The sequence below is a fragment of the Hippopotamus amphibius genome, chromosome 1 (genome assembly GCF_030028045.1).
Source record: "Hippopotamus amphibius kiboko isolate mHipAmp2 chromosome 1, mHipAmp2.hap2, whole genome shotgun sequence".
Classification (NCBI taxonomy): Eukaryota; Metazoa; Chordata; class Mammalia; order Artiodactyla; family Hippopotamidae; genus Hippopotamus; species Hippopotamus amphibius.
The window spans coordinates 20,070,376-20,088,504 of record NC_080186.1 but is presented as its reverse complement, the minus strand read 5'-3'; the positions used below and the strand labels follow the sequence as shown (position 1 = coordinate 20,088,504).

The 18,129-nt window shown below is 44.3% G+C and overlaps 2 protein-coding genes across 2 annotated transcripts in view; both read left to right on the top strand.

Annotated features, from left to right (window-relative positions):
* The first annotated feature begins 2,751 nt into the window (after nt 1–2,751).
* On the top strand, nt 2,752–3,882 carry PAQR7 (progestin and adipoQ receptor family member 7). The gene has a single exon (XM_057700362.1). It carries the CDS (start codon nt 2,752–2,754, stop codon nt 3,880–3,882), a length of 1,131 nt encoding a protein of 376 aa, XP_057556345.1.
* Nucleotides 3,883–6,823: 2,941 nt separating this feature from the next.
* The window catches only part of AUNIP (aurora kinase A and ninein interacting protein), a 21,117-nt gene continuing 9,811 nt past the window's right edge, over nt 6,824–18,129 (top strand). Inside the window, 1 exon segment of the mRNA XM_057700764.1 lies at nt 6,824–6,989. Within this exon segment, the coding sequence (XP_057556747.1) occupies nt 6,906–6,989 (84 nt within the window). The 5' untranslated portion in view covers nt 6,824–6,905.

Here is an 18,129-nt window from a genome sequence, read left to right as displayed (position 1 = left end):
AAGGACCTGGTTGCCTGCTTTAGACCAGTGTTTTCCAAAGTAGTTCTGTGGGATGCAGTTAGGTGTGACAGGAAGCAGGGCAGCGGGACTGGCTGAGAGTATCTGTGCTCTGCAGACTGGATCCTGGCTCCACCTCTCTGTGTGTGTGTGTGTGTGTATAGCCTTGGCTAAGGAGCTCCTCACCTCTCTGAATTTCACTCAGCAACAAAATGGGCATAATAATACCTACCTCACAGGCTAGTTATGAGAATTAATTGCAGAAAGGCTATGAAGAGTGAGCATATAGTAAACACGTACTACATTTCAGCTAGCTTTATAAGCATTACTGGGAAAGGAATCCTTGGTCATGTAAGCTTGGCAAATGTAGCGTCAACAAAGTGAAGCGGGCTTCTTTGGTGCATGCCTCTGAGCCTTTTTTTTAAATTAATTAATTAATTAATTTATAGGCACTGTTGAGTCTTCATTGCTGCACGCAGGCTTCCTCTAGTTGTGGCGAGTGGGGGCTACTCTTCGTTGCAGTGCGCGGGCTTCTCATTGCAGTGGCTTCTCTTGTTGTGGAGCATGGGCTCTAGGCATGCGGGCTTCAGTAGTTGTGGCATTCAAGCTCAGTAGTTATGGCTTTTGGGCTTTAGAGCGCAGGCTCAGTAGTTGTGGCGCATGGGCTTAGTTGCTCTGCTACATGTGGGATCTTCCTGGACCAGGGATTGAACCCATGTCCCCTGCACCAGCAGGCATATTTCTAACCACTGCACCACCAGGGAAGTCCCTTCTCTGAGCCTTTAATATATTGTTATGACTTGGGAAGTTCTAAGAGTGGGGTGTGGGGCATTAGACTGGACTTAACAGATCACAGGGACTCAGGAACTAAGGCACCATTGCATGTCATCATTCCCTGGTCTTTGCCATCAGGGTGGAATAGAAAGCTTGCTGGATTGGGCAACTCTGGGGAAGGCCTCCCTGTCTCTGGGTTCTTGTTTCCTCAGTGTAAAACAAAGGAGCTGCATGAGATGCTTTCAGAAGCCTTTTCTGGTTCCCTGAGGTTCTGAGTTGGGAAGACAAAGTTGTAGACAAGGGTGGAGGCCAGACTGTTGAGGCTAAAGCCCCATCTCTTGGGGAGGAGAAGAAATCCAGTGCTGGCTCCTCAACCAGCAAGTGGTCCAGGGGGGTTCTTGTGCTCTGGACGAAAGTGGCCCCACTAATTACTTCATCAGCAAGGTCTGCTTCCTAAACCTGCCAGGCTGTCTGGGAACAGAAAGTAGGAGAGTCTTGTACTCCCCTGTTGCAGCACCCCCCATGCAGTGGTGTAACGACTTATTTAACTCCTGCCTCCCTACCAGACTAGGAAAGGCCAGAGGCCAGAGGTAGCTCCAGAATGTAATGCAGGAGGAGCTTAAGGATGCAAATCAGGCTGGGGGTGAGGAGGAGTGTGGGCTGTGGCTTGTCTTGATGTTGCCTTTGCATAGCAAGCACCCTGCCTTTACTAGAACCCCCTGCCCTGACCCAGCACAAGACATAAGGCAGAAAATGGACTCAGTAAGTGTTTGCTAAATGAATGAATGCATATGTTTTAAATGCTAAATTGTATAACCCATTATAGATCTCCCACAGGGAAAAGTGAGGGGGCGTTAAGGAAATCCTCTGGAGATGGCAGCTTGTACTGGTCTTAAAGGATTTCAGTAGAGGAAAAGGGAGTTGGTGCAGGGTCTGACATTTGGATTAGGTGGGAAATGAGGGTGGGAGCAGGTCATGGGGTCTTGAATGCCAGATTGAGGGATGAGATTGGATTTATTTGCAATTAGCAACAGTGGAAGGGCTGGAGGGGGAAACTTTTGAGCGGGGGTGTGGCTGAGGGAAAGGACTGTTTTTATAGGATCAGTTGTTACTAGGGACTTTTGGGAAAAAAGTGGCTTTCGGGAAGAAGTGGCCTTGAAGGCTATGAAGTATTATCAGGATGCTATTATGTTGCTTTTTCACTCAACAAAACTGAGCATCAGCTACCTGCTAAGCACCAGGGGTTCACAAAATAATAAGACAAACTGACTACCCTGGAGGAGCTCACGTTAACAATTTAATGCCCATGCTATAATGGTCAAAGGATGGTAGGCACTTATTGGAAGACTGGGGGGCCAGGGAAACCAGGGAAAGTATCACAGAAGAAATGAGTTTTGAGGGATGAATAGGCGTTTGCCACATAGGCAGGATGAGGTAAATATCTTAGATGGAGGGAACAGCTTGTGCAGAGCTACAGACATGTGAAACAGCAGGCCCAGGGGTTTCATGAGGCTTTGGCTGGATATGACGTGCACTGTGGTTGAGTAATAAGGCTGAGAGAGGTAGTCGGAGCAGATCATGTAGGATAATGGAGGGTCAATGGGAGACTGGCCACTCTGAAGGAGCTAAAGGTAGAGGCAGCAGGTCTGTGAGCAAGTTCTTTGTCGCCACCAGGTGAACACTGATGGCAGCATGAACACAGGAGAAAACGATAGGGGTTGCTGTATGGAGCCTGGACTGGAAAGGAGTTGGCTGACATAGTGAGCCTCATTAATTAACGCATGCCTCTAACACTGATTGAGCACCTATTATGTGCCAGGCACCATTCTAGGCACTTGGGATACATCAGGGAGCAGAACAATTATGAGTTGGAGCTGAGCTCCCTTAGGATGACTCCTTTCCCCCTAAACTCAGTGTAGGGATGAGGGGATGGGGAAGAGGGAGGAGGACCTGGGCAGCACAGCCCCCCAGCTGCTGCTCATGGGGCAGGAGGGTGAGGACATCAGCCCCCTGACCTTGCTTGGGCCTCTTTCCCAGCTCCTTGCCGGGCCCACAGCCACGGCCACAATGGTGGCCCAGAAGCTCAGCCACTTCCTGACCAGTTTGCGGCAGGTTCACCAGGAGCCTCGGCCATCTGTGCAGCCAGAGCCTGTGTTCACAGTGGACCGAGCCGAGGTGCCGCCCCTCTTCTGGAAGCCGTACATCTATGTGGGCTACCGGCCGCTCCATCGGACCTGGCGCTTCTACTTCCGCACGCTGTTCCAGCAACACAATGAGGCGGTGAATGTCTGGACTCACCTGCTGGCGGCCCTGGTGCTGCTGCTACGGCTGGCCATCTTTGTGGGGACCGTGGACTTCTGGGGAGACCCACACGCCCTGCCCCTCTTCTTGATTGTCCTTGCCTCCTTCACCTACCTCTCCCTCAGTGCCTTGGCTCACCTCCTGCAGGCCAAGTCCGAGTTCTGGCATTATAGCTTCTTCTTCTTGGACTATGTGGGTGTGGCTGTGTACCAGTTTGGCAGTGCCCTGGCACACTTCTATTACGCCATTGAGCCCGCCTGGCATGCCCAGGTGCAGACCATTTTCCTGCCCATGGCTGCCTTTCTCGCCTGGCTTTCCTGCACTGGCTCCTGCTACAACAAGTACATCCAGAAGCCCGGCCTGCTGGGCCGCACTTGCCAGGAGGTGCCCTCGGCCCTGGCCTATGCACTGGACATCAGCCCCGTGGCGCACCGCATCCTCGTGTCCCCCGACCCTGCCATGGATGACCCAGCTCTTCTCTACCACAAATGCCAGATGGTTTTCTTTCTGCTGGCTGCCGCTTTCTTCTCTGCTTTCATGCCTGAGCGCTGGTTCCCTGGCAGCTGCCACGTCTTTGGGCAGGGCCACCAGCTCTTCCATGTCTTCTTGGTGCTGTGCACACTGGCTCAGCTGGAGGCCGTGGCACTGGACTATGAGGCCCGGCGGCCCATCTATGAGCCTCTGCACACCCGCTGGCCCCACAACTTCTCCGGCCTCTTCTTGCTTACCGTAGGCAGCAGCATCCTCACGGCATTCCTCCTGAGCCAGCTGGTACGGCGCAAACTCAATGTCGATCGGAAGACCCAGTGAAGGGGGGTGGCAGCTGGTAGGGAGGGACTTATAATGGGGCCCAAGGGTCTGGGCTTGGCTCCAGATGGGAACAAGCCCTGGTAAAATTGTTTGTGTCTGGCCTGCGGTGACTCTCTGTGCATACCTCAGCTGCCAAGGGCGGCACTGGCCAGTCCTTGGATTTGAGGATTGGCTGGAGCTGCTGGGGTCCACGGCTGGGCCTGCCCCAGCTCCCTGCCCTGGGATAGGGAAAGAGGAAGATGTGGGCCACCCTGGTCCCTGATTTGCCTCCCCACATTGCCTCTCACTTAGGGGTGAGGATGGGGGATCAGCTGGGGCCAAGACCCTGGCCTGGGGCTTCCGGATTATCTGGGAGGGGGTGAAGTTGGGATTTAGGTCAGCGTCAGATCTGAGCTGAGAGACAAGGGAAGCATCAACAACTCCCCTCTACCCAGATTTCACTGGTGGATAGGGAAAGGACAGGCCCCAAGTGTATGTAGGATCTTACCATTCCTTGAACCCCAGCCTGAAGTTTTGATGCTCCAGAGAGCCCCCAAAAGTAGAAGATTGTGCCACGTAGAAATGGATCCCATCCAGTGGCCCACACCTCTTCAGTCACTGTCCCAGACAGTGAGCCCCAACCCTCCTAGCTCTGGCCTCTATGTCCTGCACATCCTGTTCCCAGCATCTTTGCTGGGTCCCTTTTCTTACGATTCAGTGTTTATCCGTTCAGTGTTTCTTGGGCCTCTGATCAGAGGCAGGCCATTGACTAGGCTCCGTGGATCAATGCAAGATGGTAAAGGCTTTAATATCGGAATGAACTGTCAGGGGAAGCGCTGAGGAGGAAATAATTAGTGCTGCCTGGGACCCTCAGGGTCTTGGGTTGGGAAGGGTGAATAGGAGGTTACAAATGGAGAAGAGGAAGGGCATTCTAGGCAGAGGGAAAAACCTGTCCAAAGGTCAAGAGGTATGGAAAGAGGAGTTCTTTGGGGCTGGAGTTAGGGGTGGTCTGGACTCTGATGTCCTGGATGCAATAAAGTGACTGTGATAACAGCTGCCTCTTTGCTTCTTGTCTCCTATCCTAGAGAGGGAGCCCTGGTGCCCCTTGGACCTGCTCACTGTGTTGGAGGAGGTTTTCAGAGGGAGGCTGGGGGTGGGCATAGGGAGGAGGGGACAGATCCTGTTTTATCTTTGCCTGGGGGTGGGGGTGGTGTCTTTTTTTTTGGTAGGAAAGGTGGGGCAGTTTTATTACTAAATAAGTTTTAGAAGTTAAAAGAATGTGTTTAAAAATATCTAATTTGACAAAGATTTAACTTTTTGGTCCTTCAATCAAGGAGGATCTTATGCTTTAACTTTTATAACATTGTTATATGTTAATGTTTACAGTGTTGCCTTTTCCACAGTACTTAAGCAATATATGGCAATATATGTACAGTGAAGGAAAATTAGGAAGTACAGGTAAGAAAAGCGAAAAAACCCTGAATGAGTAAGAAATACCCCTCAACTGCTAACATATCCTGTTACACATACATTACATCTGTGGAGATTGTGGATATGGTTGCCAGCATTTTTGCTTTTCTGAGGGGCTTTCAGAATTTACAAAGTATTTCACAAACCTTACTTGATCCTCTTTAAAATCCAAGGCCATCCTGCACTGTTGGTGGGAATGTAGGTTGGTATAGCCACTATGGAAAACAGTTTAGAGGTTCCTTAAAAAACTAAAAATGGAATTACCATATGATCCAGTAATCCCACTACTAGGCATATACCCAGAGAAAACCATAATCCAAAAAGAAACAAGTACCATAATGTTTATTGCAGCACTATTTACAATAGCCAGGACATGGAAGCAACCTAAATGCCCATCAACAGATGAATGGATAAAAAAGATGTGGCACATATATATAATGGAATATTACTCAGCCATAAAAAGGAATGAAATGGAGCTATATGTAATGAAGTGGATAGACCTAGAGACTGTCATACAGAGTGAAGTAAGCCAGAAAGAGAAAAGCAAATATTGTATGCTAACTCATATATGTGGAATCTAAAAAAATGGTTCTGATGAACCCAGTGACAGGTTAAGAATAAAGATGCAGATGCAGAGAATGGACTGGAGGACACGGGGTTGGGGGGGGGGGCGAAGGGGAAGCTGGGATGAAGTGAGAGAGTAGCATAGACATATATACACTACCACCTGTAAAACAGATAGCTAATGGGAAGTTGCTGTATAACAAAGGGAGATCAACTCGATGATGGGTGATGCCTTAGAGGGCCGGGACAGGGAGGGTGGGAGGGAGTCGCGGGAGGGAGGGGATATGGGGATATATGTATAAATACAGCTGACTCACTTTGGTGTACCTCAAAAGCTGGTACAAAAGTGTAAAGCAATTATATTCCAATAAAGAGCTTAAAAAAAAAATCCAAGGCCACACAGTAAACGAGGAAAGCAGTACTGAAAGCTAGTTCTTGACTGCAAATTTTTAGTTCTCATTTAGATTTTTAGAGAACTAAATCCTCTCCCATGAGGTTTCATAGTTTTTTGTTTTTTGTTGTTAATTACAAAAGTAATCTATTTAGCATAGTGTTGAGGGCCCCAGCTTTGGAGTTGGCGGGCCAGAGCCTTCTCTCTTCCTTTTGAGATGTTTGTTAAGGATTCAGCGATGCGACAAGGAAAACCCTGGGCCCTGACAGTTTTCAGTAAGAAAGTGCAACTAGCTCAGCAAAAAGAAAATATGCATCCCTTGTGCGATGCCCAGAACGCATTCACATGGCACAGTTCCGGAATACAACTTCTGAATGAGAAAACCAGCAAGAACCTGGCCTTGGTACCCTTAAGCCGTCGGGCAGGCGGGGCTTAGGCAAGGGGCGGGGCTTGGGCCGGGGCGGAGCTGACGCTGAGGGCGGTACCGGCGCGGCTGAGGCATAGCTCCGCCCCCAGCGTTGGCGCGAGATCCGAAAGTCCGCGGGGTCGGTTACGGCGGTTCCCTGAGGCCGCCCGAGCCCCAGTCGTGTGTCGGGTTGGCTTGGTCTCCACAGCGGCCATGAGGCGCAGAGGCCCGGAGGAGGAGGAGGAGGCCTGCGGCGTGTGGCTGGACGCGGCGGCGCTGAAGAGGCGGAAAGCGCAGGTGGGCCGTTGGGGCGAGAGAAGGTGGTGGGGGAGGGGTTAGGGGCGTGAGAACGGAGGAGTTTGGGGGGACCTGGAGGTGGTGGAGGTAGAGTCGGGGACCGAGAACGAACAGCTTTGTCAGTTCAGGGGAGAGAGGGGCTGGAGTCTGAAAAAGGATGAAAAATGGGGTTTCGTAAGGGTGGAGAGAAAATGGGGGCGGCAGGCGGGCGGGCAGGCTGGGGGGAGGGAAACGTGGAGAGCCTGGGGCAGCGAGGTGTCCAGGTGAGGGTAGAGGGTGGAGAGAAAATTTGCTCCGAGGAGCGTAATGGAGCGGACGCAGCTCGAGTCCCGGCAGGATGGTGGCAGAGGCTGAGGTAGGGAGGGGTGGCCGCGTATGCAATCTTGGGAGGTTCGCGCCCCGAGGGTCCGTTTCCCTGCTTGCCGGGTCGCCGGCCAGCTACCTGCCCAGAACAGGTAACCTGAGGGGAAGAAATAGAGACGGGGAGGGGAGCTGGCCTAATACGTATTGAGCAGCCCCTCGGCGCCACATACAGTAGTAAGTATTTCATATGTATTATGGGAACGAGGAAGCTGAGGTGAGGTGATTAACCCAGGTTCACCCAACTGGGAGAATTGGAAATCACACCCAGGTTTGGCACATATGCAAGATTCTCTGTCAGTCATTACAAAGAAACGAAAGTATGAGATAATAATAGTTAATGTTTATTGAGCATTTTTAAGATGGACATTGGGCTGAGTATTTCAGATGATTATCTTGTTTGGTACAATTCTGTGTAGTAGTAATACAATGATACCCATTTTACACGTGAAAAACAGGCTCAAAACAAGCACTAACGGCAGAATTCTTGTTCTTAAGTTGCTTACAGTCTTGTGGAGAAGAAAAGAGATGTACAGATAATGGCGATATGTAATTTACTGACTGCTTTCTATGTGTCAGGCACTTTGCTGGGACATTACATGCCTTATCAGTGGCAGGTGCTCAAAAAATTCAATGAAGTAGGTACTGTCATTATCCCTGTTTTTTTGTGTTTTGTTTTTTTTTTCCGTTTTCCTTTCTTTATTGGCTGTGTTGGGTCTTGGTTGCTAGACGCAGGCTTTCTCTAGTTGCCGCGAGAGGGGGCTACTCTGTTGCAGTGCACGGGCTTTTCATTGTTGTGGCTTCTCTTGTTGCAGAGCACAGGCTCTAGGCGCGCGGGCTTCAGTAGTTGTGGCACACAGGCTCAATAGTTGTGGCTCACAGGCTGTAGAGCGCAGGCTCAATAGTTGTGGCGCATGGGCCTAGCTGTTCCGCGGCATGGGGGATCTTCCTGGAGCACGGATGGAATCCGTGTCCCCTGCGTTGGCAGATGGATTCTTAGCCACTGTGCCACCTAGGAAGTCTATTATCTCTGTTTTAATAGATGAAAAAATTGAGGCTTGAATTAAGAAATTTACCTAAGTGAGCAGGGGTTCAGGCCCAGTTCTGACTTCTGCAAAGGTCAGTGCTCTTAACAACTGCAAGGCAATATATGTCCAGATGAGTGGTCTCAGGGGAAATGTGATTTTTGGAGGCGAGAGAGATTGTCATGACTTGGGGTTATCAGGGAAGATTGAACTGAGCAGGTAGAAAGGGATTTGAGACTAGAAGGGTATGCTGGATTTGGATATTTTGGGCAGTAGTCCAAAGATCAGGTGGTTAACCTTATCTAAACCATTAATGAGCGTCTTTCCTGTAGGTAACTACAAGCTGCTGAACAAAATCAGTTGAGGACCATTTAAACATGTCTTACAACTAAAGTCATTTTTAACAAATAAATCACCTCCTTAAAAATTTCTTTTTTAACTTAAAAATCTTCTTGGGGTAGGTAATAGATTCATATGGTACATAATTTAAAATGTATAGGATATGCAGTAAAATATCTAATATTGATGACCATCCTTCCCCCATCTCAGAGACCACAGCTTTCTTGGGTATCCTTCCAGAGATAATCTGTGCATCTACAAGCAAATGCATAACTATTCTTTTAAATGGTAGCATGTTATATATTGTTGTGCAACTTGCTTGTTTCACTTAGTGTATCTTAAGGATTATTTCATAAGTATTCACAGAAAGCCGCTTCATTCTTTTTAAGGATTACAAAGCATTCCCCTATGAAATAGTATCCATTAGATGCAGTAGTGTTGTCTTAGTCAGCTGGGTGCCATAACAAAATACGGTAGACTGTGTGGCTTAAACAACAAAATTTGTTTTTTCATAGTTCTGGAGGCTGGAAGTCTGAGATCAGGGTGCCAGTATGGTGGGGTTCTGTTGAGCACTTCCTGGGCTTGCAGACAGCTGCCTTCTTCCTGTGTCCTCCTATGTCCTTTTCTTGTGTGTATGTGTGTGTGGAGAGAGAGACAGAGATATGTGTGTGTATTTGGCTTGAAGCCAGCAAGAAGGCTAGTATTGCTGGAGCAGAGTGAGGCAAACAGAAGAGGAGTAAATGAGGTCTAAGGGGTATGAGAGGGTATATATGGCCAAATAATGGCTTGTGGGGATTAGAGCTTCAACATATGAATTTTGGAGGATATCGTTCAGCCATAGCAAGTATATATAGTTAGTATTTACATTTACAAGTCTTTTCTTGATAAAAATCTGTCTCTAGTCTTTTGCTATTAAAAACACTTCTGAAATGAAGAGTTTTATATACACATCCTTTTGTACATCAAATAAGTCATCTGTAAGATGAATTTGTAGAAGTGGAATCACTGGGTTAAAGAATGTATATTTTTGAAGTTAAGAATATGAAACATAATTTCGTTTAGTAAATACAGACATCTCTTCCTTCTATCTAAAATGTAGGTCACTTCAGGAGTCTGAAACATATTTTCTGTGGTGCAGGAATTCTTGAGAGAAGGTCTGTGTCAGCCTTTTTTTTTTGTTTGTTAATTAGGCTTGCTTCTGTTCAAACTTTTCTTCTCTAGTGTGTGAATTAGTATGCTCAAAAATGTGTTTTATCATATTACAGCATAGATAGAATGGTGACCTTTCCCCCTATATATAGGCGAAAGGCTACTTTATCGGTGGTAGGGAAATAAACATATTTATCAAAAATGACCAAAATGTGAAATGGATATTTTTTACTCCTGGAGTTAGTAAGCCTTTTATACCTTTATAATACATTCTTGAATGAGGTAAGATGGATGGGAAACCTGTGTACCAGTTTAATTGAAAAAGAGGAGAGAAGTAGAAGGGAGCTAGGAGAGAAAAAGGGAATATCCCTACAGGGAAGAGGAGAATCAATATTTGTTTCTATGTCTGTAATTCTGACACTTCAGATCACACCTTTTTCTTTCCGATGTTATGATGAAAACATTTGTCTGTTGATCTAGTGCATGGCAGGAGTCCTCTCTCCAGGATCTGTTGGTCCCTACCTTCCTCTTGATTTCTGGAGGCCTGAACCTTATGACCACAGTCACTGACACTGTTTCCCTTTCTTGTTACTTTATTCCTAAAGATATATATTTTTTAAATTTTTATTTATTTTTTTAGCTGCGTTAGGTCTCTTTTTTGTTGCTGTGCGCGGGCTTTCTCCAGTTGAGGTGAGTGGGGGCTACTCTTTGTTGCAGTGCTCAGGCTTCTCATTGCAGTGGCTTCTCTTGTTGCAGAGCACAGGCTCTAGGTGCGTGGGCTTCAGTAGTTGTGGCATGTGGGCTCAGTAGTTGTGGCTCTCAGGTTCTAGAGTGCAGGCTCAGTAGTTGTGGTTCACTGACTTAGTTGCTCCGAGGCATGTGGGATCTTCTCGGACCAGGGATCAAACCTGTGTGCCCTGTATTGGCAGGCAGATTCTTAACCACTGCGCCACCAGGGAGGTCCCTTAATGATTCCCTTTTTACAGGTTGTAGAATCCTGCTTCTTTCTAGAGTGACTATCAAATAGGCCTCACTGTTTGAATTCTAATATCAGGTGTCAACAAAAAATTAACAATCAATTTAAGAAAGAAATAGAAAATTTTATTCAAGTCAACATGAGGATTATAAACCAGGAAACAGTCTTTCAGAAAGCTCTGAGGACCTTCTGCCTGTTAGAGATCAAGGCAAAGTTATATAAGTTTTTGAGACAAAGGGTTATACACAAAGTAACAAGTTGAGTTTACCTAGAGGCAATACTGGATTGAGAAAGAAATACTCTCATAAGGAGTTACCTTGCTGGTGCCAGGAAGAAATTGCTTCTTTTTGGCAAGTAGGTGTTCCTGTGTCTTCTAAGGGGACTGGTTAATATCTAATGCAGATACACAGTGCACACTAAAGGGTAGGGGTAGTGGCTCAAATGGGCAGAGAGAGAATTTTATGTTTAAAAATTTTCTTGTCCTGCCCCCAAAATAATTTTATTTCATCACAGGGCTGGATAGGCTAGTGGCCAGTGTTTGAGAAAGCATGCCCCTTCCCACTTGATTCCTAAACAGAACTGTTTGTGATATTGTGACTTATAAGAAATATATATTTGGTCATTCAGCTGACCAAAATATATTTCTCATATTTATTTGGTCTTTATCTTCGGTTCTTGGCTCACAGCTCCTGAAACCCTTGGAATTTCCTTTGTTATGAGCAATAATGGTGTCTTTTATGTTTAATGAGGTGACTTTTGGAAAACCTTTAGGTAACCTAAGGATGGCCTGGTTGCCAGGAAAGCCATCCATGTAATTTGAGGGTTGTAACTTTCATTCCCCTCATTCCCCTACCTCTAGGGAGGGGAGAAGGGCTGGAAATTGAGTTAAGTTGCCAATGGCCATTGATTAAATCAGTCATGTCTATGTAATGAAGCCTCCATTAAAAACCCAAATGGACAGGATTTGGAGAGTTTCCAGGTTGGTGAACATGTGGAGGTGCAGGGAGAGTGATGTGACTGGAGAGGGCATGGAAGCTCCGTGCACCTTCCCACGTGCCTTGCCCTATGCATCTCTTCCATCTGGCTGTTCCTGAGTTATATCCTTTTATAATAAACCGGTGATCTAATAAGTAAAATGTTTCTGTGAGTTCTGTGAGCCACTCTAGCAAATTAATCAAACCAGGGAGGGGATTGTGGGAACCTCTGATCTATAGCCAGCTGGTCAGAAGTATAGTTAATAACCTGGACTTGGGATTGGCATTCTGAGTAGGAGGGGGTTGTTGGAACCCCTTATCTCTAGCCAGTTAGTCAGAAGCACTGGTAATAGATTAATGAATGTTAAATAAACGTATGATGGAGTACCTTCCATGTGAGACATGAGGGTTTTAGTATGGGTTTTTAAAAAGACCATTTTAATTTACATGATTTTCAAATGTGGTGTTTTAACTTTGTTGCCTCTACATTAAAATATTGAGAAATTTTTCTAACAAAGGTTTTCCTATACGTTAAAGAGGTAAAAAGATTTAGCATTTGATTTGTATGTTTGCTGTCTCTTAAGTGTATTATATTTAAAATGTTATAACTTAGAAAATAATTTCTATTTCTTCTTCATTTATAATGCAGTTTAGGGACTTCCCTGGCGGTCCAGTGGTTAAGATTCTGTGCTTACAATGCAGGGGATGTGGGTTTGATCCCTGGTCTGGGAACTAAGATCCCACATGCCACGAGGTGCAGCCAAAAAAATAAATAAAATAAAATTTTTAAAAAATGCAGTTTAGTTCCTTACCCTTGAAATATGTAGCAGAGAAGGAGAAGTGGACATAACTAAGGGAAATGGAAATGCAAAGATACCAGAAATCTTGGCTAAGTCATCAGTGGTTTCTCTGCCAGCCTTGGAGGAACACTGAATGCCACTCTGACATTCTGCAACTTTATTGACTTTCAGTCCATCAGCGAACCCTCTGGACTGTGCCTTCAAATGTATTTAGAATTTCGTCATTTCCTACTGTCACCTGAGCCACAGTGAGACACAGTGACCCTTTGCTCACTGTTAAGTTTAAAACCATCTAGTGGTTTCCTATCTTCTAGTAAAAACCAAAATCTTTTTAATGTCCGCAATGCATCATCTGGCCATGTATGCCCTCTTAATGCCTTTTAAAACTCATCTACGCTTCTCTCTGCCTCTGCTTCAACCATACTGGCCCTCTTGGTGTCCTTCAAGGCAAGTACACCTGTGCTTGGGACTTTTACATATTTGTGCCTGAAGTGCAAAGGGATTAGAGAGCCACATCACTCTGCTCCTTCATTTGTTCAAAAGTCAGTTGTGTTTTTTCTTAACCATTCTTTCCCTTATCCTTTACACCCCATACTTCTAACTACCTTTTTTCCATGGCACTTTTCACCATCAGACATATTATATGCTGTATACTTGTTCATTTATTGTCTTTCTTTCTTTGCTAGAATGAAAGTTCCATTAGATAGTCCTTCAGAAACTTTCTGGCATGTAAAAGATGCTCAGTAAATATTTATTGAATGAGCAAATGCGTGAATGAGTTAATCTGTTTGGTGGGCTTTGCTTTCAGAAATGCAAATGGAATGCAGCAGTGGGTGGCAGCTGGAAGGACTTTGAAGAGACTGCTAGTAAAAGCTTGAAGAGCTTTTAAGGAACTCTTTTTAGAAGTCTGATGGCCATTGAGGAGGATGTGGGTGAAGGTTTAAAGGAAAGTGAGAAAAATCTTGGAAGCTGGTTTGGCAGTGACAGTTTAGCAACACGGCTATAGTAAGTGGAAGGTAGAAAATGTACCTAATGAACTGGGTGATGGAGCCACGGAGATTTCCAGGCAGTGTTAAAGGTGCTAGCTGGGTGTTTTTGTTTTTGTTTGTTTGTTTTTGTTTCTTTTTGCTGGTTATAGAAAATGCTAGAGGAGAGAGAAGCCGAAGGAAGGTCTGTTAAAAAGAAGCCTAGACTTGCTGGTTTTGAAAATTCCCAGCCTCTACAGGTGGCGCACAGTGGGATTGATTGATTGATTTACTTACTTAAATTAAAAAAAATTGAAGTATAGTTGCTGTACAATATTGTATAAGTTAAAGATGTACAATATAGTGATTCATTATAGCACCATTTTTAAAGGTGCTTCATTTATAGTTATAAAATATTGGGTATATTCCCTTTGTTGTACAGTATATCCTTGTAGCTTATTTTATATCTAATAGTTCATACCTCTAAATCCCCTGTCCCTGTATTACCCATCCTCCTTCCCTCTCTCTACTCCTAATCACTAGTTCTCTATATCTGAGTCTTCTTTTTTGTTACATTCACTAATTTGTTGTATTTTTTAAGTTCCATGTATAAGTGATGTCACATACTATTTGTTTTTCTCTGTCTGTCTTGTTTCACTTAGCATAATGCACTCCAAGTTGTTGCTGCAAATGGCAACATTTATTCTTTTTTATGGCTGAGTAGTATTCCACAGTATGTATGTATGCATACATACATACCACATTTTTTTTTCCATTCATCTGTTAATGGAACAGTGGGTTTTTTTGTTTGTTTTTTGGCAGGAAGTTTTAAAATTACTAATTCAGTCTCTTTTTCTATTCAGGTAGACACTTGAAAAGATACTCAACATCTTTAGTCATTAGGAAAATGCAAACCAAAAGCATGAATGAGATACCATTTCACATCTGCTAGGATGGCTATAATCAAAAAGACTGATAATATCAAGTGTTGACAAGCATGTGGAGAAATTGGAACTCTCATAAATTGCTGGTGTAGGCAGCTTGGAAAAGAGTTTGACAATTCCTTAAAATGTTAACCATAGTTAACCGTATGACCCAGCAGTTTTACTCCTAGGTGTATACCCAGGGGACATGAAAACATATGTCCACACAGAAACTTGTATGAATGTTCATAGGAGGATTTCTCATAATAGCTAAAGAGTAGAAACAACCCAAGTGTCCATCAATGGATAAATAAAATGGTCTGTCTATACAATGGAATACTATTTGTCAATAAAAGGGGAATGAAGTACCTATACATGCTAAAACATGGATAAACCTCCAAAAAGTGCTCAATGAAAGAAGCCAGTCTCAAAAGACCAATATTGTATGATATGTGAAAGGTCCAGAATTGGTAAATCTATAAGAGACAGAAAGTAAATCAATGGTTTCTTGGGGGTGGGGTGGGATGGGAATGGGGAATGACTGCTAATGGATATAGAGTTTCTTTTGGGGGCAATGAAAAATGTTCTAAAATTGAATTGTGGTGATGTTTATATAGCTGTGAATATACTAAAAAACACTTAATTGTATACCTCAGTGGGTAAAGTTTATGGTATGTGAATTATATCCCAATAAAATAGAAAGAAAGGCTTTGTGGAAGACATGGCATTTGAGGCAGACCTTAAAGCAAGGGTTAGATATTGTTGGAAAACAGTGGAGGTGGAGTGGGTATTCTGGGGACATTATGATTGGTGGCACAGTGGCAGGAAATATAAGCGATGTTTGTGAAACAGGGGGTGAAAGTTAGGGAGTCCCCAGGACCAACCTCACTTCTGACACCAAGTCCAAGTTTGCGGATATAGGTATTAACAAAGCATGTTCGTTTGCCCAGTGCGCAGCAGGCCAAACACTGAGACACCGAGGTTTGCAGCAGAGAAAATGTTTATTCATGAGACAGCCAAGCTAAGAGACTGGGAGAACAAATCTCATGTCTGCCTCCCCAAAAATAGGGTTTAGGGATATTTATGGGATAAAGAGGCAGGGTAGCTTGAGACGTGGGGAAGGAGGTAAGAAGAGTGAGGTAATTAGTGGCCTGTGCAAGTGTAGCCAAGTTTAATGGCTCTTCATAGGATGCATGTTCAGAAAATGGTGGCATGTTCTGAGGGTGGAGCTTTTGGCCCTCTGGCATCAAAAGGTCATCCACTGGACACTCACACAGGTCCAGTTGAATGGTCAGTGGTTTCAGCTGGTCTGAACTGGGCAAGAACTAGCTCTGAGTACCTGAAAAACAACTTAAGCAACTGTTAGTGTAGTGATTCATATGTCAGAGGTGTTATCTGTAAGGAAGCTAGTGGGAATTTATATCTATCTATTGATCTATCTTGGCTACCAACTGTTAGCTATATGGGGTTTTAAATCAACTAAAAGCTACAGCACAGGGAATTCCACTTTGCTGTACAGCAGAAACTAACACAACATAGTAAAATAACTATATCTCAATTAAAAAAGTATTACATTAAAAAATTTAAAAATAAATCAAAAATAAATCAAAAGCAAGGGACTAAAAGTAAGAGAGGCAGGTTAATTTTGGCAGGCCTAATCAGGTTAGCTCTCTGTTTCATGAGGGAGGAAAAATAATATTCCCTCTACCCTTCTAGGTTTTTGGTTGAGACACCCCTGTAATAAAAGACAGATTTTTTTTCTTTAAAAAAAAAATTTGTTGGCTACGTTGGATCTTTGTTACTGTGCATGGGCTTCCTCTAGTTGTGGTGAGCGGGGGCTGCTGTTCGTTGTGGCGCACGGGCTTCTCATTGCAGTGGCTTCTTTTGTTGCGGAGCACGGGCTCTAGGCTCACGGGCTCCGTAGTTGTGGCTCATGGTCTCTGGAGCACAGGCTCATTAGTTGTGGCGCACGGACTTAGTTGCTCCGCGGCATGTGGGATCTTCCCCGACCAGGGCTCGAACCCGTGTCCCCTGCATTGGCAGGTGGATTCTTAACCACTGCGCCACCAGGGAGGTCCCAATAAAAGACAAATTAATGGGAGAAAAACAAACAAGTTTAATAACATCTATCTCCTTTACTGGGAGATACCCAGGAAAACTGAGTAACTCCCATAAATGGCCCAAGCTGTCACCTTAAATAACATCTCCAGCTAAAGACAAAACATGTTGGGGAGTGTGGGGGTGGGGAAAGGCCAGTTATGGGGAGGTTATTAGGGAAAGCACAATAAACAAGGGTATACAGATTTAAGCCTTGGTCTTCTCCATTAATAAGAGTTTCTAGAGATTGAGTCATCCTTCTCTTCCAGGTACAGAGAGGAGAACTCTTACAAACGGAGATTTCCCTCATAAATATAAATTTATCTTACAAAAGGGTAACTTCTTGGTTTTCAGAGCTTCTCCTGTGTGTGCTGTTTCTTAAAAATAATCAGCCTAACATAATCCTTATGCCAAAGACACATACTTTAGGGTGGCAAATTTTGCTCCCCTTCAAGGGTCCGCCAAACCATTCTCAGGTTTGATAATTTACTTAGAAAGACTCACAGAACTCAGTGAAAGCTGTTATACTCACAGTTACAGTTTTTAAAATTTTTATTTTTTAATTGAGGTATAGTTGATTTATAATATTATATTAGTTTCAGGTGTACAACAGTGATTCAAAATTTTTATAAATTATACTCTATTATGAAATATTTGCTATATTCTCTGTACTGTACAATATACCCTTGTAACTTGTTTATTTTATACATAGTAGTTGTACTTCTTCATTCTTTACCCCTATCTTGCCACTCCCTCCTTCTCTCTCCCCACTGGTAACCACTAGTTTGTTCTTTATATCTGTGAGTCTGTTTTGTTGTTGTTATATTCACTAGTTCATTTTAGTTTTTAGATTGCACATATAAGTAATAGAACACAGTATTTGTCTTTCTCTGTCTTACTTGTTTCACTAAGCATCATATCCTCCAAGTCCATGCATGTTGTTGCAAATGGCAAAAATCTCATTTTTTATGGCTGAGTAGTATTCCAGTATGTGCATGTGTATTTTTTGGCCATGCACACGGCTTGCAGGATCTTAGTTCCCTGACCGGGGATTGAACCTGGGCCATGGCAGTGAAAGCACTGAGTCCTAACTGGACTGCCAGGGAACTCCCCCATTGTATGTGTGTGTGTATGTATATGTATGTAGTGTGTGTGCGTGTGTATATATATATATATATATATATATATGTACACACACATCTTCTTTAGCCATTCCTCTGTTGATGGACATTTAGGTTGCTTCCATATCTTGTCTGTTGTGAATAATGCTACTATGGACATTGGGGTGCATGCATGTTTTTGAATTAGAGTTTTCATCTTTTCCAGATATAGTCCCAGGATTGGGATTGCTGGATAATATGGAAGCTCTAGTTTTAGTTTTTTTAAGGAACCTCCATACTGTTTTCCATTGTAGCTGCACCAATTTACATTTCCTCCAACAATGTACAAGGGTTTCCTTTTCTCCACATCCTTGCCAACATTTGTTATTTGAGGTCTTTTTGATGATAGCCATTTTGACAGGTGTGAGGTGA

Bases quoted from the DNA above. Each gene is read 5' to 3' on its own strand.
- PAQR7 (XM_057700362.1), top strand. From the start codon at position 2,752: ATGGGGCAGGAGGGTGAGGACATCAGCCCCCTGACCTTGCTTGGGCCT.